This window comes from Eretmochelys imbricata, chromosome 19 (genome assembly GCF_965152235.1).
Source record: "Eretmochelys imbricata isolate rEreImb1 chromosome 19, rEreImb1.hap1, whole genome shotgun sequence".
Lineage (NCBI taxonomy): Eukaryota > Metazoa > Chordata > Testudines > Cheloniidae > Eretmochelys > Eretmochelys imbricata.
Window position 1 is genome coordinate 16,759,389 of NC_135590.1, and position 27,074 is coordinate 16,786,462.

Genomic DNA, 27,074 nt, shown 5'->3' on the forward strand with positions numbered 1-27,074 from the left:
ATGATACATTGAGCATGAAATGGCAATATCCACAAAATGAAGTCACTCTGTGCTGCTGTGTACACAGAGTAAATGTAGTTCAGGTGAAAGCTAACTTGCCTTGCTCTTTCAAACCTTTGTGGATAATGTGAAAGAAAATGTTTTGTTAACTCATAACTTTGTCATGTCACCAAAATGTAATGTCACGCAGAGCTCCTTGAAGTAGCATAACGAGGTCCAGATGCAGAGTCTTGCTCTTCTTAGAACAGATTGAGTCACATAGCACAGAACTAAGGTTTAAATCTGCATGGTGTAAACATAAGGATTTACAGTCCCGCTAAATGGCATGTCACTGTGTGACTGTCTTTATGCTTGGGTGTATGACAAAGCAAAGGGCCTCATGCTTAGCAGTGGGAAGAAGAGAAAACTTCACTTTTAGAATCTCTCGGGGGAGAAGGAGAAACAGGTTTTGTTGGCATTATATTTGTGGCGGTGGGGGTGCCGAGCCCTTGGCTAGCTTTGTTCTTCTTGAAAGGAAGTCACCCAAGAGCTTTCAGTAACCATCGGTTTATACAAAGTTTAGAGGTCTCCTGATTTCTATTCCCGACTGCCACTGACTCACTGAGTGACCCTAGACAAGACACTTCATCTGTCTATGCCTCAGTTTTCAGATTTGTGAAATGAAGATAACTGTATAGACCCACCTTACAAGAGGGATGTAATTCTTAAATATTTGTTAATAATTATTGTTTTTACAATAAAATATGTAAATTGTTGTTAATTTACATGGTACTTTAAGACATTCCCCACCCTTAAAAGTTCAGTCTAAATAAGACATATCAAACAGAGGACAAGATCCAGAATTTGAGAGCATATTTGAAAATGTAAGTCATAGATACTAGGTACAATCATCATAGTCAGTACCACATGTGGTAGGTTGCCTTCTCTACAGACTAACACGGCTGCTACTCTGAAACTTCTCTATCTGAGGGAACCCAGTGTATATGGTCTGTGTGTTTGTTAGAGCCATTTGAAATGTAACAAATGATTGTTTTGCTCTTTTGGGGAGATAGGTTCATTTGCCTTCACTCCTTTCCAATGAAGGTCGAAAAGATTTAACTAGAGCTGAGAAGGAAGAGGATAAAAGAGGCAAATCAGAAGAAGAGGCTCCCATTTCCAAAAGAGGGGAGCCAGCCAGGATCAAGATCTTTGAAGGCGGGTAAGTATCTCATTTTGTTTTCAGACTTTTATTACAGCTTGTTGCATAAGAGTTATCAGTAAAAACAAAGTCAAGTCAGTAAAGGTGTCTGGTGGATATCAGCAGGGGATGGCCAGGTATAGATCGACATGAGCAGTTCCCTTTTATTTTTCTACAGCCACCTTAAACCAAACACCCTTGAGATTTATACATAATTCAGGCTGGATTCAGTTTCTTTCCTGAGTTGGTCTTCAAGTTAGCAAGCACTTCATTAGCACTGCTCTGCAGGTGGTTCAGTTGAGACAGCTGAAGAGTGCAGATATTTCCTGCAGCTGTCTCTGTTGGAGGAGATGATGGATTGCAGTGGAGATGATACCATATTTCCTAGTTCTTTTCAGAGTCTTCAGATCAAAATAAAGTTCTTGTTAGTTGTTTTACGTGTATGATGAAGGAATTGGAATGATCTTTTCTGATGCTGGGATTTTTTTGCTGGGGAGTTGAAAGGATAGATTGCATAGGCTTAGCAAACTGGTCAATTGACTAGTCAAATAATGTCAGTTGATCACTTATTTATTATTTGGCCATCATGAAATATTGTCAAATATTCCAAGAATGTCCTGATATAGGCAGTAGCCTACCTTTTGGATGGTGTCATTCTTTAATTTTTTTAGAACTTCATTGTTTTGTATTTTTCTGAGTTAAAGTACCTTGGTTAAGTAACTTATTTTTTGTAATTAGGCATAAGAATCCAATGCTAAGCCTACTGCCGACCATAATGTCTTGCTCTTTTTTGTTACTGTTGTTACTGTACTAATAAATTAATGCTTTAAAATATTTGACCATTTTTTACATTATTTCGTAATATTTGACTGGCCAATTGACCAATTGTTTTTACACAAGTCAAATGCTCAACAGTAGGATTGCTTTATATATGCTTGTTTGGGCTCACTCCCAACTCTCTGATTTAGCTACCAGCGTAGTTCCAACCAAAAGCTCTAAATTTGCTCTATAATCTGTTCTTACTTCATGGTAATTCATTACACTCTCTTGCACTCGCTTAATATTTCTGATTATGTTTTGAAAAATAAAAATCAGTTAACAAGTAGTACATCAACGGGATACAATTAAGAATCCTACGTCCTATGTATTTCAAAGGGGCAAAAAAACCTTCAGAAGCTTGTAGCAGGATAGGTCAGTCCTGCTGGGAGATGGTGAGTCCTCTTGGTTTTGTCTGGTTGGAAAAGACGTTGTTGTGTCAGGGATGCGGATCAAAATATGTAAACCAAAAGAGGGCTTAATGAAAGTTTACCATTAGGTTCAGTTCAAGCAATCCCTCTCTTGCTTAAACGTATGCCATCAAATTTACAAGTCAACTCAGCTTGCATAGATGTAGGCAATGGCATTGAGAGGTAGATCCATGCAGAGAGGTATAGAAGAGCAAACAAATAATAACATCTCATCTTGAACTCTGTGGCTAGCAACTCAGTGTTTATTAATTAGCACCCTTCAGAATAAGTGAGTTCCCAGGATTTAGAAGGCAGGCTAGGGGACGGGAGCAAAGCCACACGTGGAAGACACTGTGCAAATACTCTTGTTTAGGCATGGTGGTGTTACTTCTGTGTAGCGAATGAATTTCGCATGGACAAATGATCTTGAATGTTATTATCTTTAAACACATGAAGCACCTCCATTACTGGTTCCTCTTGGAACTAGGAATCTCAAAGGGAAACTTATATTCTGGGAGTTAGATACCTTGTCATCTGTGATCAAGCAGAAAGACAATCTGATGTGGCTGAAATTCATCCTATTTTACACAGATCAGCACAGGAGTCTCTCTCCCAGAGTGACCCATTTTAAGAGAATTCTGCTCTAAACAATAGGGAAATGAACTGTAGGTGTCCCACTCAGGGCTTAATTGAAAGACCTATGTTCCCCAATACTGAGCGAAATCCAGTCTCGTAACCACATTTTTTAAAACTTTACACTCTTTAAAAAACAAAACAAAGTAACTCTTTTTAACATGCTCTGTGTAACATAACATCAATGAATGTATTACTCATCCTGAAATAACCTTACATTTTATTTCAAAACAGCAGTACAATTGACCCAAAAAAGCCATACTTCTGTATATAGAAGAGAAGATGACAGCTGCTTACTCCCAAGCATAATCAGTGATGCAGCACATCAGAAATGGGTGCTAAAATATTACCTCCAAATTATAGAGTAAAGGCTCCGCTCAGAGCTCTGATTGTCAGCACGGGGAAAGTGGTTCACCGGAGATACTATGGGAACACTCAGTGGTCAATGTCTTATCATACCAGTGCAGCTGTTGATATAGAACGAATTAGCCCCTAACACACTTTACATTCTTGCTTGGCAAAGTGACTCTTCTCAGGACACTTTCTACCAGTGAAGTGACCAGCCTTCAGAGGGTTCCACAGGGACTTCAGTACTATATAAGTGGTTTCACACTCAGTCTGCTGGGATTATTTTTCAGAATTTGGTTACCCACTCCCCCAAAGAAGTTATCTCACTGTGTATTTTTCAAAGGGACAATACCCTCTTTCCCTTATTTTCCCCTTCATCTCTTTGCCTCACCCTGGTCCTATAGTATTGGCCAGACCCATCCTACTAACCAACCATGGTTGGTCGCAGATCTTTTGGGAGCTTTTTAATGCTTCTTGTGGGTCAACCGGAGAGAGTCACTGCAAAGCAATTCAAGATTCTGCTCCCACAAAAGCTGAGCTTGTTGCATCTCTCTCACTCCAGCTCTCTCTTTGTCTCTCTCTGGTTCTTTCTTTCTTCAGACTCCTCTCTCATTCTCACTGCTGCTGTCAGCACTCGCCTCCCTCCATACTGCTATTACTCTTTGGCTTCACCATTCAACTTCTTCCCACAACTACATCATTTACAATGCTGCCTCCCAGCTGCTGCCCAGCCTGCTAACTAGAATCTTATTGCTTGGCTAGTGAACAGGGGAATAAGAGCTATACCTCAAGATTTCCATTACCCATTAGCCAATCTTAAAGTACAAGAGTGATGAATTAAACAAACCTTACAGTGAATCTGTGAGAGTCTACAGACCCCACGTTTGACAGTCCGACTTGCCCAGTGTCACTCACTTTAAAACATGTAGTGTTGTAGCCATACTTTACAATGTCTCTCTGGCAGTTCTGAGAGGCTGATGGCTGGTTTTGTTGCATTTTACCTCCAGGGGACTTTTTAACAGAGATGGTCCCAAACTGGAGCTCCAGATCCAAATGCTCTTGAACTTCAGAGAAGTTCTGGTTCAGAACCCAAGTTTTGTTGATGCTGAACATTGCCCTGAAGGTTTCATTCATGACTGTATTCAAAATCCAAAGTTAAGGGACAGAAATGTTCCCCTCTGGATCACAGCAGCATGGTGGTGACCAAAAAGTGGACTGTGTGAAATGTTTTGGGTCTCGGGCCCATCCCCTAATAAGTAGCTCTTCATATCACCACAAGGCCGTTAATTGGACCCCTGTTGGCTGCCTCAGAAGACAAGATAAGAACTAAGTGAGCCACAAGAGTCTGGGCTATGACAGTGATTTTTAAATGAACCTAAGGGAGCAAAGCGCCCAACTCCCATTGAATTTTACTGGGATTTAGGCATCTAACTTCCTTAGGCTTCTTTGAAATCTCAGCCTATGCTTTTCACCATGTCAGGGTTCAGGTCTATTTGGGAGTATGAGTGAAACTTGTCTGGTTCTGCCTGTACTTTACCTGGAGCTGAACAAAGGACTTGTCCCCAGAGCTGTCAATCAGAACTTTCAAACCAGAACTAATTCCACTTCAGAGAACAAACCCCAAAACTGAAACCCATTTGGCCAGTAGTTTCAGCTGCTGGATTTCACTCTTAATGCTGAAAATTCTTAAGAATTTATAGGTTTCAGAGTGGTAGCCGTGTTAATCTGTATCAGCAAAAAGAACGAGGAATCCTTGTGGCACCTTAGAGACTAACAAATTTATTAAATAAATTTATTAATACATTTGTTAGTCTCTAAGGTGTCACGAGTACTCCCCATTCTTTTTAAGAATTTATATACAGCCATGAATCTGCAACTGCACCAAACTTTCACCCAGCATACACAAACCTGTCCTATGAAGGGCCTTACTGTACAACAACTGGTGTCATTCATTTTTCTGAGCTCAGAGACTGCCACTGTGTGTATTTAGCTCTCTTAATACAGTGTCTCTCAAGTGGCCATTGCATGAAAAGGCCATGCCACAGCTGATACTTCTTGCAGAGATAATAAAAACACCCGCATGGTGTTTGACTGAAAGACACTGAAGTGATTTGGAACAATGAAAATGATCTTTAAAGGTCTAGTGGATCAATGCTAGTTTGGGAGCAGTGTCATGATTCCTCAGTGATTCTGTATCATCTTCATCAATACATTTCAGTATTTCACAGGTGTTGTCCCCATTTTGAAATCTTATATCATGAAATTGTACATTGATATTGACTAGGTTTGAAAGAGGGGAGTCTGTCATGGTAGGAGAAACCTGGCCTGCTTACTATGCATTAGTGTTTCCAAGATGAAATCTAATATTCTGGGGAGTAGTTACAGTCAATATATGTTCTACTGTTTCATGGCCAACCCCTCTGTGCTTTCACAATACTGCATCTATTTGTTCATTGCACCAGTTGATTGCAGTGGGGAAGGTAATGCTAAGATCTAAACTGGTTAGTCACTGATAGCTTTCACTTATGCTTCTACAAGACTATCGCATACAACTGGTACTTTATAAAAGGGGAAGGCAGAAGTGCGTTCTCAAGAAAGCAGACACAAATGGGCTGGCTCGTCTGTTGTTGTTAATGGTAAAACTTTATTTTTCTTTGTAGGAGAAGATCATGGGCTGAATTCTCCTCTCATTCACACCTCTTTTAAAACAGTAAAACTCCACTGTAGTTACTCCAGATTTACACCAGCACATGTGTGTAACTCCACCAGTTTAACCAGATTCTAGTCTCATTTACTCTGGTTTTACACCAGTGTAATTTCATTGACTTCAGATGAATTGCTTCTGATTTACACTGGTATAAGTGAAAGAAGAATTACCCTCATCACATTTCATTTTTGCACATCTTTGGTTGTAAGGGCAATGTTGTCTGGGTTCATTTTGCATTAGAGACTTGTTGTGGTTGATTTGGGGGGAGTCAGAGCAGCATTCAGGCCCTTGCTAGGATCACTCTTCTTCTTGTTCTAATTCCTTCATCCAGCCTCTTTACTAAAACTTCACCACTGATGGCTGTAGTGTCATCAACCCTGAAGTCCTTTGAATCAAGGTTATGATTTCAATCTAAAAACACCATCCCACTCCCTTGAACAGACTAAATGTCTAATTGAAAGAATTCAAAACCCACTGCCTTGTCTTTCTAGTACAATGCAAATCATTAGAGGACTAGATGAGATTCAAACTTGTTGCTCCCCAGAAATTCCCAGGGTTGAACTGCAAGTTACTCTGCCTTGCAGTGCTGTTTTCCAGACCCCATGCTGCAAACTTGTAGATGGGATTGTAATTAAAGTGGTTCACACATCTGCGTAACCCAGCCTGCTTGGTCAGAGAAAGTTTCCCTTCAGTCTAGGGCAGTGGTTCTCAAACTTTAGTTTTTGTGGACCACTTGAAAATTGCTGAGGGTCTCAGCGGATCACTTAATGATCTTTCCAAATGTTGTTTGTACCATTAGCTAACTATTGTAAAGCACTTTGGATAAAAGCACTATATAAAAAAAACTTAATAATTAATGGTTTTTTGTTCTACAAATAAAAGCACACAACTCATATTTTAAAATCAGTAATCTTACCATTCGAATGCGATGGATGTGCCCTCTCTTCCCCGCTGCGGCAGCCCCCAAGCTGAGGCTGGGAAGGAGGGGGCTCTCTTTCTTGCCACAGCAGCCACAGAGCTGAGGCTGGGAAGGAGGGGGGGTCTCTCCCCGGCAGCTGCAGCCCTGGAGCTGGGGAAAGTCGCCTCTTTCTCTGGCTGCCGCAGCCCTGCACATCCCAAATTCCCCCACCCCCTCTTCTCACCCCACTGCCCCCTCCCACCTACCTCCTATTCCCCCCAAGATCACCACCTCACCTTACATGTGCGACTTCTCCAGGGTCCAGGCACCTAATTAGTGGAGCCATGCCTGCGCGGCTCCACTAATTGGGGGGTGGCCCTTCGTTCTTGTGTGTGCAGCCGCCCAGGCCCACACCTTAGAGGGAACTATCCGCGGACCACCTGAATGGAGCTCGCAGACTACTGGGGGTCCACAGACCACAGTTTGAGAACCTTTGGTCTAGGGGAAATGTAGAAGCCTTGGGGCTGTTTTCTCAGACTTCAACATCACTACTAATTAATGGATACATTTTAAAAAAATCTTTTTTGGAGCATGTTAGCTGCCTTCAACTGCTTTTTCCCCTGTGATTTCTCACCTTGGTGGACAACCTGGAATCTGTGGTTGGCTTCTCCTTGATGATCTCATCCCCTTTCTATGACAGGCTGCGGAAACTGCAGTTCCAGACACTAGCTGACACTCCTCATGGCAAATCCCTGGCACAACAGTGCAAATGTTTCACTACCCCAGAGAAACTCTCTCCTTTAAACACACAAAGTTTCGCAATGTGCAACTCCAAACGGAACCCAATTCACTAGGTTTCCTTTGCTACTTAGGTGAGCTCAAGGAATTCACCTTTTTTATTTTTAAAGGTTTCAGAGTAACAGCCGTGTTAGTCTGTATTCGCAAAAAGAAAAGGAGGACTTGTGGCACTTTAGAGACTAACCAATTTATTTGAGCATAAGCTTTCGTGAGCTACAGCTCACTTCATCGGATGCATACACATATACATATGCATCCGATGAAGTGAGCTGTAGCTCACGAAAGCTTATGCTCAAATAAATTGGTTAGTCTCTAAGGTGCCACAAGTCCTCCTTTTCTTTTTATTTTTAAAGTAATTTTTCCCAGAGACATAGGCTTGAGCACATAATGAGCCATGTATCAGCTAAGGAGGACTCTGACGTGGCTGACGTCAGCATAAGACAGAGAAATTTTATTGCGGCGGCAGGGATTAATATCTGCATGAGAGAGAATGTTGCTAATTCTCATTCCTTCCTCTGCAAACCTGCTCAGTCTCTCATACACACCACTTCTCCGCACAGCTTTGTGGTGAGGTTCTGCACTTCTCTGAAGCGCTTATAGTGTTAAATGTTAATGTGTTTGTCGTGCATACACTCTCTGCAATTACAGCTTGAAGAATTCCTATTGTAATATTTTGCTTTTCAAAGATTAAATGAAGTGGCTTCCCTAACTCTCACTAATGTGGGGCACTTCACAAGGGAAGGGAGCGGTTCCTGCGACCAGAGAGCTCAACAGAGCATCATGGTAGCTTTCCAATTAGGCCAAAATGATCAGTGTCATTAATTTGGGGTGCCTCCAGTTGTTGAGGGCTGGACCCCTGATTTTCAGAGCTGCAGACCTGCACAGCTTTGAAATTGTGGAAACATAGCACCTATGAAAACCAGGCCCCAGGTGTTTCAGGGTGGCATGTGAGACAGCTGGTGTGCAGATATGAACCCTGCTTGGTTGAAACCAGAAGCCTGTGGTGCACTTGCCCCTTAAGGAAAGAAAAGGGAAAATGTGGTGGGGCAGGACTTGGACCCAAGTCTCTGAAATCTGGAAAATTTCTGTCTCTTGAGCATTTACTTTAAAATGTGGGGAGCGGGGGCACTTTGATCTTTGGAGCCACAAGGGGCAAGAGTTTCAAACCTATGTAGGGGACATCATTGCACAATCCCTACTGGGCTCCCCTGGGGAAGTGCCTCAAAACACCCATGGCAGATGTGAAAGCCCCCAGCCATTACGGGTAAGTGTTTATTTTTTGTTTGTTTTTTTTTGTTTGGGGGGGCGGGGTTGGGTTTTGGTTTTATTCCTAATTTCAAAAAATTAGATCAGTCCAAAGTGTCGGAACCTCTGCAAGAGCCGTAGCACAGCCTCCACTTCTCTGTCGCAAGAATTCTCCCATCCCCCCCTTTTTAACCAATGAGCTGACGTTTGGGTGTATTCTCAAGACTCATAGTGCCGAGACCCGCCCCGATGAGTAATGGTGGGATGGAGGGTGAAGAGCTGTGTGCTACATTTCGTGGTAGGAGACAAAACATTCTTGCTCAGACACATTCAGAAATGATAAGGCCTCTTCTGAGCACCATAAATTTACACTATGCTTTACAGAATATAAGCAAGGCATGTTCTCTGCTCAAAGAGCTTCCAGTCCAGACAAGACAAGACACTGAGCAGCGGTTCTGGCGAGGGGAGAGTCTGAGTTACTAATGCTGAGAACAATGGAGGCAGGATTGTTACAAGAGGTAGATTTGCATGTGGTGAGAGAAGGCGCTTGGTGGATGAATTCAGGAAGACTCTTCTAGGAATAGGAGTCAGCCTGGTAGAAGGCAGGAAGTAAAGTGCAAGAGGAAAAGGAAAATGAGAGATCCAGAAGGGAGGACGGGTACAGAGAAATAAGAGAAGAGCTGTGACATGTTTGGAAACCAGCTCTGCACATCTCAGTGTATGTCTGTTTGTTGTAAATAGCTGGCTGGATTTGTCAGATGAGAATTACTTTGTCTTGGAGAGCTAACGGTTTCCCTTTCCAGTAAGAGCGTGGGATAGCTCTAGCTGGAACACAATGCTGCGTACCAAACCTGCCACTCAACAGATGGTGTCTGCATGCCACGAGCGCTTCTGTAAGAAGTAACCTCAGGTTATTAGCTTTTAAAATAGATTATTAATATCTGATGGCAGTAAATTCATTGCGTGTTTCCATACTCTGAAGTGCTGTAATTTTCTGTCAGAGCTCGGAGCTGGAATGAAGTCTGCATTTTCCTTGCATTAGTGACATGCCCAGTCATTCTATGAGTGGATGCCATTATAAACAGCTGGGAATTTACAGTTTTCAGTAGGCTTCTTATCATCAAAGCAGGTGGATGCCCAAGTACACATGCGTACACACATACACAGGAGTGTCATTTATGATTTGAGTGCTGTGATACCTTACACTTCCTCCATCTTCTCCTCCGGGGCTGAGACTGAATAATGTCCTCATGTGCTGGTGGCTGACAGTGCCAAGGCAGGCTTTCCTTCAATACCACCTGTGTTTTCACTGAGCAGTTCCTGCACACGCATATTCTAGAGACAGTGCACTCTAGTGGTTAGAACAGATAACTAGGAATTGGGAATCTTGGATTCTGCCCAAGACACACTGTGACCTTGGGAAGTCACTTTCCCCTCTGAACTTCAATTTCCTTGTCTGTAAAATGAGGGTGATAATGCTTACCTACGTCAGACAGGGGTTGCGAGGCTTCATTCTTTAATGTCTTTGAAAGGGCTTAATGTTCTTTGATGAAGAGTGTTAGTGTTTTCCCCCTCTTTTCTGCTCTGAATATCCACTCACTTAACTTGTCAAATTGGATTCACTCTGCTGTGTATTCCTGTTTCCCCAGGAAATTAGACAAATGCAGAATTTAGACTGGGTTATTGTCTGATTATTATTTTTTTTTAACGCAGTAACAATGTCTCCGTTGTACAGTCAGTCTGCCTGCCTGCCACATCCTCTCTGGCAAAAACTTCAAAGTGCAGCTCACTGTTAATTTTCCACAGGCATCTATTGAGAAATATTATGTACTGTTTCCTGCCCAACCTGGCGAGAGAAGCTCACCTTCTCTGCAGCGATTTCTCTCCTACTGAGTGGTGACTCTGACCCAGTCACCTCAGCAGTCTATACTGGCTGCTTCTGGGAATTTCCTGGCGGTGGCACAGGAGGCTAAGCAGTAGTCTGTCTAAAAAGGGCAGTCCATGGAGGGTTACATTCAGCTCCTCATGAGATTTTGCCTTTTAGAGGCCCTATAAAAGTGAGCTTTGGGTTAAAATTAGGGGAAATAAAAGACTGAACTGGCCATGAGTATTGAGCTAGCGGGGGAGCCCCCAGCTCATTGTTCAGGTACTATGGATGGATGGAGCCAGTAAGCTGCATTGCTAACAGCTCTGCTGTTCCTGATCAGGGGATGAAGAGAGGGCTTGGGCTCTGGGGCTGTCAGTCACCTGTCTCCAGCGCTAAGTTAATTAAATTAATTAAAACAATCCAAATAAAATGTGTGCATATGTTGTTCCAGTTACTCAGTGTGTGTTCATGGTAACACCCCCTAGGGTACTTGTGCAGTCCACATGGATAAGAAGGAGCAGACCCTCCCCATGTGCTCACAGATGAAGACAGAGAGATCGCCAAGGAGACAGAGATGAGGGAGAGTAGGACAACAACATACTTCTTTCCTTTCTTCTCATGTAATATACGGGTCAGCTCAGTTCATTGTAAGCAGCATGGCAGAGAGGGTCTTCAAAGGAGGCCCCAAAATGGAGAAGAGAGAGGCCTTGCACAAAGGTCACACCAGGCCTGCGGGGTCAGCATGAAAGTAGGCATGCACGTGTTTGTGTGAGGAGCTGCCAACCGGGCAGTTGAGTGGGCATATTGGCAGAGCATCAGTGCACAATGTGAAGTGAGGTGAGTCCGGGTAAATAGAAAGGCATAGTTAAATCCGAAGCAATAGAAGATGTGGAACCAGTGAAAGGATTCAAAGAGGGGAGTGACATGATCAGAACGACAGGGAGAGATGATGACTTTCTGCACCCCAGCGTCTCCCGCCCCAGTTCTGGACGTCTGAGCTGCTCGCCTCTCCCTGAAGCTCACAGAGGCGGATCAGATTTTGTGTCTCAGCACCTGCTTGCTGACAGATTGTGCCTCCACAGCAGCAGACAGTGGTGGCTTCCTTTGCTCCTGCCCTTCCTCCTACTATTTTAACTTTTCTGCCCAGTTTTCTTGGCAATGGGGAGCAGTGTTCTCCCTCCTCAGCATTCCTCCTGCCCCCTGAGATGGTTAACCCTATGGGGGTTTATCCCTGCCTGAGCCTGCTGCAGCATCTCCCTACCAGCTCCTCTGCCCCTTACAGCCTTGGCAGAGCAGCCAAGAAAGCACCAGGTCAAATCCAAGTGCTGCTCTATGTGTGAGGCAGCCTTCCCAGGTTCGGCAGATGGCAAGTTGTGCCCAGCCTGCACCCAGCTTCCATCTTTAACTCTGCTAGCTCTTGGGGCTCTGAGTCAGACAGGCACGTGGGGTCCCCTACCCACCAAGGCAGATACGATTCCTGACTTTAAAAACCTCAAAGGAAGGAGATTCCACCACCTCCCTAGGTAACGCATTCCAGTGCTTCACCACCCTTCTAGTGAAAAAGTTTTTCCTAATATCCAACCTAAACCTTCCCCACTGCAATTTGAGACTATTACTCCTTGTTCTGCCATCTGCTACCACTGAGAACAGTCTAGAGCCATCCTCTTTGGAACCCCCTTTAAGGTAGTTGAAAGCAGCTATCAAATCCCTCCTCATTCTTCTCTTCTGCAGACTAAACAATCCCAGTTCCTTCAGCCTCTCCTCATAAATCATGTGTTCCAGTCCCCTAATCATTTTTGTTGCCCTCTGCTGGACGCTTTCCAATTTTTTTACATCCTTCTTGTAGTGTGGGGCCCAAAACTGGACACAGTACTCCAGATGAGGCCTCATCAATGTCAAATAGAGAGGACCGATCACGTCCCTCGATCTGCTGGCAATGCCTCTACTTATACAGCCCAAAATGTCGTTAGCCTCCTTGGCAACAAGGGCACACTGTTGACTCATATCCAGCTTCTCATCCACTGTAACCCCTAGGTCCTTTTCTGCAGAACTGCTGCCTAGCCATTCGGTCCCTAGTCTATAGCGGTGCATTGGATTCTTCCATCCTAAGTGCAAGACTCTGCACTTGTCTTTGTTGAACCTCATCAGATTTCTTTTGGCCCAATCCTCCAATTTGTCTAGGGCCCTCTGTATCCTATGCCTACCCTCCAGCGTATCTACCACTCCTCCCAGTTTAGTGTCATCTGCAAACTTGCTGAGGGTGCAATCCACACCATCATCCAGATCATTTATGAAGATATTGAACAAAACTGGCCCCAGGACCGACCCCTGGGGCACTGCACTGGATACTGGCTGCCAACTAGACATGGAGTCATTGATCACTACCCGTTGAGCCCAACGATCTAGCCAGCTTTCTATCCACCTTATCGTCCATTCATCCAGCCCATATTTCTTTAACTTGCTGTCAAGAATACTGTAGGAGACTGTGTCAATAGCTTTGCTAAAGTCAAGGAACAACATGTCTTCTGCTTTCCCCTCATCCACAGAGCCAGTTATCTTGTCATAGAAGGCAGTTAGATTAGTCAGGCATGACTTGCCCTTGGTGAATTCATGCTGACTGTTCCTGATCGCTTCCCTCTCCTCTAAGTGCTTCAGAATTGATTCCTTGAGGACCTGCTCCATGATTTTTCCAGGGACTGAGGTGAGGCTGACTGGCCTGTAGTTCCCAGGATCCTCCTCCATCCCTTTTTTAGAGATGGGCACTACATTAGCCATTTTCCAGTTGTCCGGGATCTCCCCCAATCTCCATGAGTTTTCAAAGATAATGGCCAATGGCTCTGCAATCACATCAGCCAACTCCTTTAGCACTCTCGGATGAAGCGCATCTGGCCCCATGGACTTGTACTCGTCCAGCTTTTCTAAATAGTACCGAACCACTTCTTTCTCCACAGACTGGTCACCTCCTTCCCTTGCTGTGCTGCCCAGTGCAGTAGTCTGGGAGCTGACCTTGTTCTACGGGTTCTACTCCATCTTCATAGTACAGAAGTACACAGGGGGTATCAGAGCCATTCTTAACTTCAAAAGGCTCAGTAGAATATGAAAATGCGGTTTTGGATAGACACCCTGACTTCTACAGTGTCATTGCTGTCCTCGGGGAACTTCTTGACTTCAGTAGATGTAGCAAACGCATATCTCCCTATCCCCATCAGACTGTGCTGTTGGAGACTTCTGAGGTACGCCTCCAGCAGGAAATGTTATCAGTACTGAATACTCATGTTCAACCTGTCCTCGGGCCCGAGGGTTTTTCCAAAGATGTTGACAGTGATAATCAGACGGAGGTAGCAGGGAATTTTCCTGTGCCCCTTCCTGGATGACATCCTGTTCAGAGCTCCATTTTGATCAGCTGCACACAGGGCCATGTCTCAGATGTTAAATTTCCTCAGGCACATGGCTTCATCGTCAATGCCAAGAAGAATTCTCTGGTGCCATCCAGGAATTTATTTTCTGGAGGTCTACCATAGGACTATGCCTCCAACTGCTAGGAGTCCTGGTGTCATGCGTAGGGATGACTCCATGGCACAATCACACAGCAGAAGCCTTCAAGCTTTCATACTAAAGGTTTGGGACCATGCCCTGATACACATGAAAGATCAAGTACGGGTTCCAGCACAGATGTTCAACTTCTTACAACGGTGGTCAATCCATTACAATGTCTGCAAAGGCATCCCAAGCTGCCTTCCATATACTTTAACCCTCACAACCAATGCTAGCCTGAAGGGCTGGGGAGCTTACTTGGAGACCCAAACATCCCAGGGCCTCTGGACTTAGGAGGAAAAGGCTCACAGCAGAAACCTCAGATACCACAGTGAAGAGTGCTGGCTGGCTAAATAGACTCATAGACTTAAAGGCCAGAAGGGACCATCATGATCTAGTTCAAAGGTTCACCAACTTTTCTTACTATGTACCCCCTTCCAGATCTACCAGATCTTACTATGTACCCCCTTCCAGATCTACCAGTCGGGCTGCAAGGTAAAAGGAACAGAGAGAGAGGAGAGAGCGAGAGAGAACAAAGGGCTGTTTTGGGGCAATTATCAGTGGAGTAAAGGAGGCTATGGGAGAATAGGACAAGTAATGAGATCCAAGCTGTTGGTGGAGCATGATTGCACAGCGCCTTGAAGGTGAGCACAGGAAAATTATAATTGATACAGTACATTGGTACTGCACTGAAAAATGTAGAGTACACATTCATCCATTGATCATGTGCTTCATTGACTACTCGGAAAGCATTTGATACCATCTGTCATGAGTGTCTTTGGAGGATACTGGCGGACATGGGCAGTGGTGCTAGAACCAGAGGTACTGGGGGTGCTCCCGCACCCCCTGGCTTGAAGTAGTAATAACAAACACCAAATATGTGGTTTCCATCATTAGCACCCCCACTATAAAAATAGTTCCAGTACCCGTAGACATGGAGATTCCAAAGCTTCTCATTGAACTCATTGCAAGTCACTGCCACCAACAATAGACCATGGTGTAAACAGCAGTAGGTGACAGTGAGTGGTTTTCCACTGGGCAGGGTATGAAACAAGAGTGTATTTTGTCCCCAAACCTCTTTAACATATATGCAGAATTCGTTATGAGACATGCCTTGGAAGGTTTTGACAAAGTGGAAGGAGCTAGGCTCTCCATTGATGGACACCTCTTCATCGACCTCAGATATGCTGCTGATGAAACGCTCTTTTCTGCAACCATTGATGCAGTGCAACAAAAGTTGGTGTCTGTAAGAACAGGGCGTGAGTCCTATGGACTATTCCTGAATGCAACAAAAAGAGTGACTAAAACAGGATACGAGTGGACATCACAATTAACAGAGAAGCTGTTAATTATCTGGGATCATACGTATGCAACCAAGGAGGCTGTTCCAAAGGAATCAGAAGATGACTAGGGATAACTCACTCCGCTATGCCTCTCTTAAGAAAGCATAGATCTCGAAATGTACAAAGGGCAACTGGTGAAATGCCTAATATTTTCCATAGTGATTTATGGATGTGAATTTTGAGACGTTAATGTGGCTGATAAGAAAAAAAATAAGCATTTGAAATGTGCTGCTGACGAACACTCTTGCTTATCTCCTGGACAGAAAAAAGGGTGAATACTTATATTGGAAATATTATTGAAGAGAAGTAGACCCTGATGTTGAAAACCAACAAACACAAACTTATGTACATTGGTCTCATTCGGTGTAGAGACAGAAAAAACCTTGAGAAATTTATTTTGGAAGGAATGGTGGGGAGTCATCATATTAGGGGACAACCAGCAAGGAATTGGATGGGTGGTGTGTGGCAGGTCACTGGAAGATCGGCTGTAGAGTGCTTGAAGTTAGCAGTGGATCATGATGGCTTTAGAAAATTGTTACAATGTCACTAATATTCAAACACAGATAAATGGATTTACTTACTCACTTATTGTGAATAAGGGGAGGCCAGTAGATGGATTCAGAGAGAAAAGAAGTCTGATCAGGTGTGGCAGATCATTTTAGCAGCTATGTTTTGCAGGAAATGAAGGAGAGAAATGTGGGAATTCTGGGGAGGGAGAGGTTGCAATAATTGAGGTGGGAGATGACTAGACCTTGGACTAGCATTTTAGCTGTAAGAACAGAAAATAAGTGTGTGTGTTTTGATATAGTGTGGAGGAAGAAGTGGCAGGAGAAGTGAAGGGAAAAGGAGAATAAGGAGTCAAAGATGACCTCAGTGATGGTGTGTTCATAGTAATGGCAACCAAACATACACCTACAATTGCTGAGTTAATGGGGCATGCGAGTGTATATGTATTTCCTATTCCGTACAAGTCCTCAGCTTTGTAAGAATAAACGTTCTTTCCAGTTTAATAAAAACTAATAGACTAGTTGGATATTCTCCCTTGTCAGGTCTTCCAAAGCTACAAATGTAAAAGAAGCCTTATTAAATACTTAAGTATGTCTATGATCACTCAGGCTGTCTTCTTACATTTCTAGATTCACAGACTCGATAGATTGTGTCTTATTCTGAGTCTATTCAGTAGGAGCCAAGTGTCTGGAATGATAAGGTGTTCATGTTTGCAGACTGCTTCATGGGCTTGTGGCAAACATCGGGATTATAGGCTTTTCACGTTACTGATTCAATGAAATGATCTCTACAGTCAATTCAGCAGAAAATTTTAGAAGGCAAATGTCTTTACCAGGTTTATTTAGGATTAGCCAACTCCTAACATCTGCACACCTTGGCAGCCTGTTCTATATAGAAGTAATTTATAGGAACTCTATAATAGATTCTGAGTACTGTGCAATCAGTTAGAAACCTGACATCCAACTAGACAGTCCCAGACCGAACCGGCTGTTACTCAATCCATAGTCCAGTAGATTCTCTGGTAAATAGGAAAAAGAGGACTTTGAAAATGTAATTGTGAACTGGATTTTGTGGGACCTCTTCCTCTAGCCTTTTGTCTTTATAAGAATGGAAAAATTACAGATGAAATGACCCATCTGTTCTCCAGGCAAATGTTAACATGATTAAAAAAACAATCAATCTTTCAAAATCTGATACGTGATTTTAGAATCTGTAAAATGTTAAAGAAAATTGGAGAGCCCCAGTGATGAGATGTGATGTGAAATTCTGGGGAACAATCCTGCATTGCTGAGGCAGTAGGAGACTGAGATAAAATTTTCAAACATATGTAATTTAGGAGCCTAAGTACCATTTTCAGAAATTGGTTTAGGCACTTAGGAGCCAAAATCCAATAGAAAGTCAATGTAACTTTGGCTCCTAAGTCACTTCAGTGCTTTTGAAAATGCTCCACATTTTGGTTAGTTCCCTTCCTGGTAGAGGCACTCGTGTACTCGAGTGGCAGAACATGGGACACAAACATGCTAATTGTAATGAGGAGGGCTGAGAGCAGATTGACTGAACAGTTATAGGCAACTCCATTACTTCCCGAAGGAGCAAGAACTGAGAGAGCCAGGAATCTACTGAATTTTTTATTTATTTTTTTAAACTTCAAACTTTGGGAAATACTCTGGATACAGATTAACTTTCTATTTTCAATATTCATCGTGTTGCCCATTCTTAAAATGGAGGCTCTGAGAAATGTTTTCGTTTACTACATCTTACTGCTCTTCCATAGCTTTCTGTAGAAATTCTTCTCAATAGATGGCAACCCGTATTCCTACATTTTTATTCAAACTGCTAATAAACTTAGACTTTTGTGAGGTGTTTGACTTAGTACTACATGACATTCTGATTCAGAAATTAGCACTATACATTATCAACACAGCATGTGATAAATGGATTAAGAACTAGCCAATTAATAGATCTCAAAAAGTACTGAACAATGGGGAGCCTTCATCAAACGGGGATGTTGCGTAGTGGGGCTTCCAACACTATTCAATATTTTTATCAATGATGTGGAAGTAAATCTAAAATCACTGCTGATAAAATTTGTGGATGACATAAAGTTTGTTGGAGTGGTAAATGATGGAAGGACAGTCATAGAGAGTGATCTAGATCACTTGGTAACCTGGGACCATTCAAGCAAATTGCATTTTAAGACCACCAAATGCAAAGTTATATACCTAGGAAAAAGGAATGCAGGCCAAACCTTTAGTAGTGGGAGGGGAAGGAGGCTGTATCCTGGAAAGCAGCATCTCTGAGAAGGATTTAGGAGTCAAAGTGGATCTTTGTGATCTATGGCAAAAAGGAATAATGTGATCCTTGGATGTATTTAATGGGGAGTAGAGAGGTAATTTTATCTCTGTGTATGGCATTGGTGAGACCAATACTGGAATATGGTGTCCAGTTCTGGTTTCTGCTTTTCAAAAAGCTTGTTGAAAAATTGGAGAGGGTACAGAAAAGAGCCACAAAAATTATTCAAGGACTAGGGAGAATGCCTTACAGTGAGAGACTTAAAGAAATCCATTTGTTTATCTTATCATAAAGAAGATTGAGAAATGACAGTGTATAAGTACCTTCATGGGGAGAAAATAGTGGGTACTAAAGGGCTCTGTAGCAGAGAAAAACAGAACCAAAACCTGTAAGATGAAGCCAGTCCAATCAAATTAGAAATTAGGCACAAATTTTTAACAGTGAGAATGGAACAAACTGCCAAGGGAAGTAGTGGATTCTTCATTTCTTGAGGACTTCAAATCCAGACTGAATGCATTTCTGGAAGATACACTTTAGCCAAACAAAAGTTATGCTTCAGTCAAATACAAGTTATAAACGCTCATTACAGGGATAACTGGGTGAAATATAATGGCCAGTGATATATAGAAGGTCAGACTAGATGGTTTCTTCTGGCTTAAAACTCTATGAATCTGCTCTGAGGGGATTATTGTTCCTCTTTCCTCAGCAATGGAAAGATGCCACGTTCACAGGGTTGTGCTGAAGACTGGATGTTTCTACAGTGACCTCAAGAGATCCCGTGCTCACTGTCTATGAGAAATCTTTTACCTGTTAGGAGGATCTTGCATCATGTTCTAAAATGGATCACTCTGTGTTAGTCTAATTTACCCTGGTGTCTCATTCCACAGACAAACTCTCAACTGAGACTTGCCTCATCCTGAATTTGGTTAGCTGCATGGTGCTCTGGCACAGATGTTTGGTGGGTCATGGATGGAGATGCAGTCACTGATGGAGCTGGGTCATTTGATGGCTTTGAATATCAAGTCAAACAAAGGCCTTGAATTGGCAGAGAAAGTGGCCTGGGAGGCAATAGAGGAATCAAAGCACAGCAGTGGGCTTGCAGTGGTCTGTCCTACTAAGGACATGGGTTATCCAGCTGGAGGTTCTGCATTAGTTTCACCTTTGACTGCAGTACAGTGAAATACATTAATCGGGACTGGAGATGACAGACACGTGGATAATTGTGCCCAGGATTGTATCGTAGAGGGTAAAGTATCCACGAATAAAGCATTCTTACCGCTCTCGTGCCCTGATCATTCTGGGTTAGTGATAAGTTCAGAAGGACCATGAGACTTTGTGCCACTTTCACAAACTGGCAGCAGGAGTGGGAGTTCATCAGGGTTCAGTGGAAGGTTGGAGGCCAGTGCCCTGGCTAGTTCATCTAATCTTATAGACAGGTTCTGGAAAGGCAGCACATAACTGTGTGTGCAAATGCATAATTCTGCACATGGTGGCTTAGTTTTGTGGGTATGTCACAGGGTGGGTCTCCCTTACCCTGGATTCCTTGGTGCAAACACTCCTCACACATTTCTTTGGCAAGTTCAACACCATGTGCTTTATTTACAATGTGCAATACCAGTACAAATTCCGCACAGCACAAGGCTCTTACCTTCTCCTTAGGCACAGTGGGAGAGGGATGAGAGAGATCACCTCCCTGAGATCCTGGGCTTCTGTGGCCCTTCTTCCACTCTACCCCTCTTCCCTTTCCTGTCTCTCCTTTAGCTGTCCTCCGCCGATGAGCTGAGCCACATTATTAATTGTTCAATCCTTAATCAATTATCACCATAATTTGCCCCATGAGGGGATGCTTACCAAGTGTCCAGAGTGGTGAGTCAGCTGTTGTCTGCTCATACCGCTATCACAGGGTACAAACGGAGGTCTTTGAATGTAACAGGTACAGCTACTAACTTTCCAGGTGGAGCTTGGGTGCCGACCTCTCAAAATTTTACTCAAGGCATGGTCCTAAAAACTGCCCAACTACATAGAGAATCTGTGGGCAAATATTTTGCTGTAAATTATCTAGTTTCCATATACTCTTCTGATTGGCTTTTTCTGATATGATTGACCTGCTTTGTGTGACTTTTGGCTTGGTTAACAGCACAGGAGCTGAGAGTTCAAAGCACAGATCTTTCTTGCAGATGTTCAGATCAGTTAAACCAGTGGTTTCCAATGTTTTTGAATTTCTTGCCATCCCTATTTAAACAAACTATTTAATGGCTGGGATCATATGGTTTTTCAAGGTTGCAAGAGACTGAGCACTTATACCTCTCTTCTGAGGTTCAGCTGTATTGATTCCAAGCCCTTAGAAGGCTTGAGAGGGACTTCCAAGCCCTGGATTATTTGGAAAGTCATTTGGCCACAAGATGCCAGAGCTGCCCATATCCATAACTTGGTTTGCATAAAAGAATCTTCCCCTAAACCTTTGCCTAAAATGTGAATTGAACCAGGGCTGTCAGTGCTAAAAACACAGGCCTCTACCCAGCTGTAGGAGAGCTGCTTTAGTGGTAAGAAATTAGCAGGCTGTATGGTCGTTAGCATTAGCCATTAGCGGGAGACAGACACAATCACCTGCACTAGTGACTGTTTTGGGTACCATGATGGCAGGGGCATTAGAAATAAAGTAGTTAGGAAGCTGGAAAAAAGAAACAAAAGTGGAGCTTCATATGCATAATTCAATGGTGTGGTTTCTCTTGCCAGATGCAGTGCGGTTGGTTGGAAAGAGCATGTCAGATTTTACCCAAGATTTGTGAAGGGATAAAGGTGGTTGGGGAGGAGGGAGAATGTGTTCTGACTAGTGTCTCACTGATGAACTCCATTTTCTCAATACTGGAGCGGATATTAGTGGTTTTATGCTTACCTTTACCATTGACTTGCTCCAGGCCCAATTTCCTTCTTGTAGAAAAGAGAACAATGCTCAAGATTGCAAAGTAAATGGTGACCATAATAGTAAAGACCATCACAAAACTACCATGTGTTTTTATTGTGTATGTGAGCACAGGGCAAATTAAGACTAATACTGATATTTATTCAATTTGTAAAACACTTCGAGTTCTACAAATAAATACACCAAGTAACTGCTAACTGTCTCTTACTACTACTACCACTACTAATTTGTTGCTAACTATGAGTAAGACTCAAGTGTTGAATCTTGGGTGTACGGGTGGGCACTCACGTAAGGTTCCACAGCAGCCATGGAAGTCAGTCAGAGATGTGCGTGCTTGGCACCTTTGAAAATCAGGTCTCTTATGTAGGTGCTTTCATGTAGATTCAGTTTGCTCAGATTAGGCCCCCAAGAGTGATAATGGTGGCCTAACTACACGGTTCCACCATTGAAATCTATGGCAGCTTGTGGTATGGCTTATACATTGCAAATAAACTGCATCATAGTAGGGCTCACTGCAAGTATTAAAACAAAACCCTATTACAGTAAATGTAGAGCAGCCTGTGAATAAAGGGCAGCCCTGAAGGGGAGTGTCCAGATGTCAGCATTATACTTTACTCACACAAGAAGACCCACTGACTTCAATGGGATTACTCTCAGTGGAACATTGAAGCATGCGCATAAGTGGAGCAACTGTCAGAGCTGTGATGTGGCAGTGAGGAAATCACAGTGAAAAAATTAAAGGATACACAAGTGAAAAATGCTTTTTTTCTGGTGCAGGAAACATAGGCACGTTAGTGTCGTTCCAGCTGTAAATCCATGATATATTTGTATAAAAAGGTTTAAATTCTCCTCAGCTGAATTAGGATTATTACTTTTGGGGAGTTCTATTGTTTATCACTTGGTATAAGAGTAACTTAAAATCATTTCTAGTTTCTGATGCCATTCTTGGGAAAGAGACAACACAGCTCTCCCTTTTCTGCACGATCCCCAAAATGCTGGAGTACATGAGAAACAGCGGGAAGAACAGCTGGTTGTTTTTGCACAGACATTCTCTGTGGACTTCCTGCTTGCTCTTAAAAAGTGTGAGTCATGTCTCTAGACTATCTGGTCACTGTAGTGTCAAGGGTCACATCTGGCGTGATGGGTTCAGGAACAGTGGCTTTAATCAGGTGGCTTCCAGGTCCACTGCAGACAGCACTGTCAAGGGAATTCCCGGCTGAATAGCAGTCCCACCAGTATCTCTGGTTGCTGGCAGCATTCTACTAGTGAATGTTTGACTCGGCAGAAGGAAGATGAGTGGTTTTGGAGATTCTTGTGGAATTAGCATCTCCTTGTCTTCAAGCAATAGCACATCTTCAACAAAATCCCATTTAGAAGCAGGCCCAAGTGTCCCTAATTAAGATGTGCACACTGCAGACACAAGAGAGGAGTTCTCTGCATTCCCCCAGGCCTGGCAGAAGGGCTTCAATGAGGTTTCCGTTCAAGTGCGCTGTCATAGCAAGGCAGGGGATGGTTTGTTTTCTGGAGGAAAAAAAAAAGTCTTAGATTTTTTTTTGATTCAGCGAAATCCAGTATGATGAATCAGAGAATGACTGAAGTGGCATGAACCTCCTTATCCAAGTGAACGGATCGATGGTGCTCACCTAGGCTTCTCAAATCAGATTTGTTTCGCATGAGCCTGTACAGTCCCAGTAGGGGTCCTGTTTCTGTTTGGGTATGTGAGTATTTCCCCTGCACAGTTTGTTTTAATCAAAACCAGCAACTTCATAGTAACAAACATGGGCCTGGGTGTAATGAAGGAAGGGGAGAACAAACATATTTTAGTTTCCAGCTGCCACAGGGTTCTTATAGAAAATATAATGAGGGATGTGACCGTAAAAAGAATAAAAAATACTTCGAATCTCATACTCTTACAATACGTTATTCTGCATCTGGAATCAACAGCAGTTCACAGGACTTGGACACACAATTTCTGGATGTACCCACAAATGTGCTGCTAATTGCAGATGTAATTACATTATTTGTGAGTGAAAATTTAATCAGAGACTGCTTTTCAAAAATCAAGTCCTTAATGTTCAGCTATATCAAATGCTTTCTGATTTTTGTGGCAGAATGTGCTGTTATGTTTGACAGGCTCTTGGGTACATGCATAGTACATGGAGGGATAATTTGTAGAACAGGGATTTTCAGAGATGTTCAGTCAGCAGATATACTTTAAAATAAAATGCTTTGTCCTGAAGTGTTAATGCAAAGAACATTTCTTTAAGGATATGGGAAATGGCTTTTACTTTCTTTGGCAAATACTCTTCATGCAAGCAATTCTCATAGACTCTCCATGTGGCCTTGGCTAAGGGACGTGTTGCTGATTGCAAGTAGCTGTGTCTTTAGACTGCAGTTCACAGTGAACCAGAAAACTAACACCTCTCCTCAGAGTTGGGATCAGTTCTACAAAATGGTTTTCTAGACAGTGAAAACTGATGGAGGATGAGATTGGGTAGGAAGACTTTATTCAAGAGGAGGCTCAGAACTGTAGTAGGAGATCTGAGCTTCACCCCAGACCAATCTTGTTAAGGGTCAGAACTGGATATTACTTAAGATATGTAAGGTTGCCCATTCTAGATATAAAATAATCCTATTTACAAAGGGGAGAGACTTTCAAGTGAGTGCATCTAATCTCAAATGTGAGGCGCCTCTGTGAGATTAAAATCTCTCTTTTGGTCGGACTGTACTTTACATGGTAAAGTGTGTTCAATAAAACAGACATGACACTTCTAGCTCCAGATTGTCCTTTCACTTACAGTAGTTTTACACCAGTGTAATTCCATTGATTTCAGTAGTTACTCCTGAGTTACACCCATATACAAAGGAAGAATTAGGCCCTTATTTTATCCATACATTTCATCCCTCAAAGAGTGAAGGAAAATTGTGACTGTCCTAGTGATCCAAAAGCCTTCAGGATTAAAGTGACCAGGAAATTGGTGTGAAATGCAGGTTAGAAAAATAAGGTTTCCAAACTAAAATCCTGGCCTATGTCTCTGACATCTCTTGGTGGATGTCACACTGTCAGTTCCAACTCAGTATGGCTAAGACAGAGCTTTTATCCTCCCCCAAGCCCTCCCCACCACCCCGTTTTCTCAGTCACTGTGGACAATACCACCATCCTGCCTGTCCTGGTCTCTCTAGGTCCTCACAGCTACGCTCTGTTTAAGTCGTGCAGATTCTTTCCGTATAACGCCTCTAAGATATGGCCTTTCCTTTTCATCCACACAGCCATAACTGTTGTCCAGGCTCTTGGCTCTCACCATCTCACAGCTCAATACTGCAACATTTTCTTCTCTGATTTTGACAAATGCAGTCTTGCCCTGCTCATATCTATTCACAATGCTCTTTTGTCTGCTTCCACTGGCTCCTCCTCATCCTCCTTTTCTGTCACATGAAACGTAAGCTGCTTATCTTCACTTTCAAATCCCAATATGGCATATCCCTACTCTGCCTGTCGTCTCTCATTCCCTATTAGAATGTCAGCTCCCACCTCCAGTTGGCCAATGCTGCCAGCCTCCACTGCCCCTTGTTACATTTTCTCACAAGGACCTTCGTGCTTTCTCTCATGCTGCTCCTCATGCTCAGCAGGAGCTCCGCATAAACACCCACAAAGCCACCTCATTATCCACCTTCAAAACTCTCCTTCACCATGCCTACCAAACCTGGTGCTGTGAAACCACTGCCCATCACGGGGTCTGATATTGTCTGATTGTTTCCTTATACTCCCCAGTTTATGTGTTGGTGTCCATCTGTTGTCTCTTGTTGTGTACACAGAGTGCAGGCTCTGTGGGGCAGGGACTATCTTTTTGCTCTGCGTTTGTACAGCACCTAGCATCACAGGGTCTTGCCCAAGACTCTGGGGCATCTGGCATTGGCCACTGTCAGAAGACAGGACACTGGGGTAGATGGACCTTTGGTCTGTCCCAGTATGGCCGCTCTTATGTTCTTATGACTAGGACTCCTAGGTGCTATGGTAATACCAAACACTACGACTACTAATAGTGTCTTTTAAAAATGAGTTTAGTTTGCATAAAAGTTGCTGGACTGACAGCACTGGGGCATGGAGTCACTCACTGCCCTGCCAATGTGCATCACCTGTGATCGAGGGGAACGCCTACAGGGGTGAAGAGGGATGTCCAGTCAGCACACATCAGTGATGGTAGTGAGTTTGTGATCTGGATACTTGACCATTAAGAACTGAACTGAGACTGCCAGCTCATTTCCTATGAACAGCCAAGGGCATCAGAGGGTAACAGCTTTCAGTGACTCCCAACCTGGGCTGAATTTTGAATCAGGGACCTAAGCGAAAGGCTCTGAATTCAATTATCATACCTCTGAGCCATCAAGGGCATTTTTTCTGGTTAACTCTCTCCCCCACCCCAATCTTACATCACTTGGAAGAGCTGGAAAGTTTTCTCTATGTGTTATCGCCAGGAGATTTCCATGGGAAACTTTCCAAGAGGAACATTTAGTCCTTGTCAAGCCACAGGGGAGGTAGCCAGACCCAAAGCATTTTCCATTAGTAATGAGGGAGTCATTCTTCTCCTTCCACCCACTCAGCATTCTTTGGAGACAAATTCCTGCTGCCGGTGTTCCTCTGCATAAGTGCTTTAGGATTGCATCCCTGCCTTGTTAGCTTCCCAGCTGCTTTGCGGCTTTGTCTCTGATCTCACCCGTGGGTGTGGCATAGTGTCTGGGAACTGACAGACAAGCATGATCCCGCGGTTCTATCAGGAATGCACTGGGGAGCGGAGTAGTCAGCAGATCTTAATGAAATGGGGGTTTTCCATCTATATGGATGAGACCTGCATGGGATATGTGTGTTAAATAGCAATCTTGTGAGAACCATTATCAGTAGCACTGGAGTTTACAAAAACATTTTGATGTCATGTCTGAAGTTGTTATAAAACTACTAAAACTAAATATCAAACTAAAATCTGTGGAATTGGTTTCTAAAATTAGCAGCCTGTAAATTAAAATACCCATGGCTAAAGAATCTTTTGGGACCTTTAATAGCTCTTTCTTAGGACATGCACAGAAACTCATTATGCTGCATGAAGGTGTATTACTGTGTCTTTATTATTATTAATTATTGTTATTACTATTTTATTTATTATTATTTATTATACAGCGAAACTTCTCTACAGCAGCCACAGAAGACACCGACTGAAAGTAGTTGCCTAGTAAGAGAAGGGCCTTTCAAGTTCAGTTGGAGAAAAGTGACTGAAAAAATTTCATTACAGGATTTCCAGATTTATTCTCAGTAATTTCAGTATCTGATAATAAATAATGATCATGGCTATTTCCTATATAACACTTTTCATCAGCAGATCTGAAAGCGCTGCACAGACTTTACTGTATTTATCGTTACCACACTGCTATGAGGCAGGGCACTGCTGTTATCCCTGTTTTACACTTGTGGAACTGAGGCACAGGGAGATGAAGCAAGTTGCCTAAGGTCACATGGGAAACCAAAGGCAGAGCAGGGAATTGATCCCAGGTCTCATATAGCCTAAGCTCATGCGCGACCCCCT

At 43.1% G+C, this 27,074-nt stretch overlaps 1 protein-coding gene across 1 annotated transcript in view; it reads left to right on the forward strand.

The window, feature by feature from the left end:
- HIVEP3 (HIVEP zinc finger 3) overlaps positions 1–27,074 on the forward strand; it is a 405,815-nt gene that overhangs the window by 316,546 nt on the left and 62,195 nt on the right. Inside the window, exon 7 of the mRNA XM_077837918.1 lies at positions 1,053–1,198. Within this exon, the coding sequence (XP_077694044.1) occupies positions 1,053–1,198 (146 nt within the window). The remainder of the gene's footprint in view (positions 1–1,052; positions 1,199–27,074) is intronic.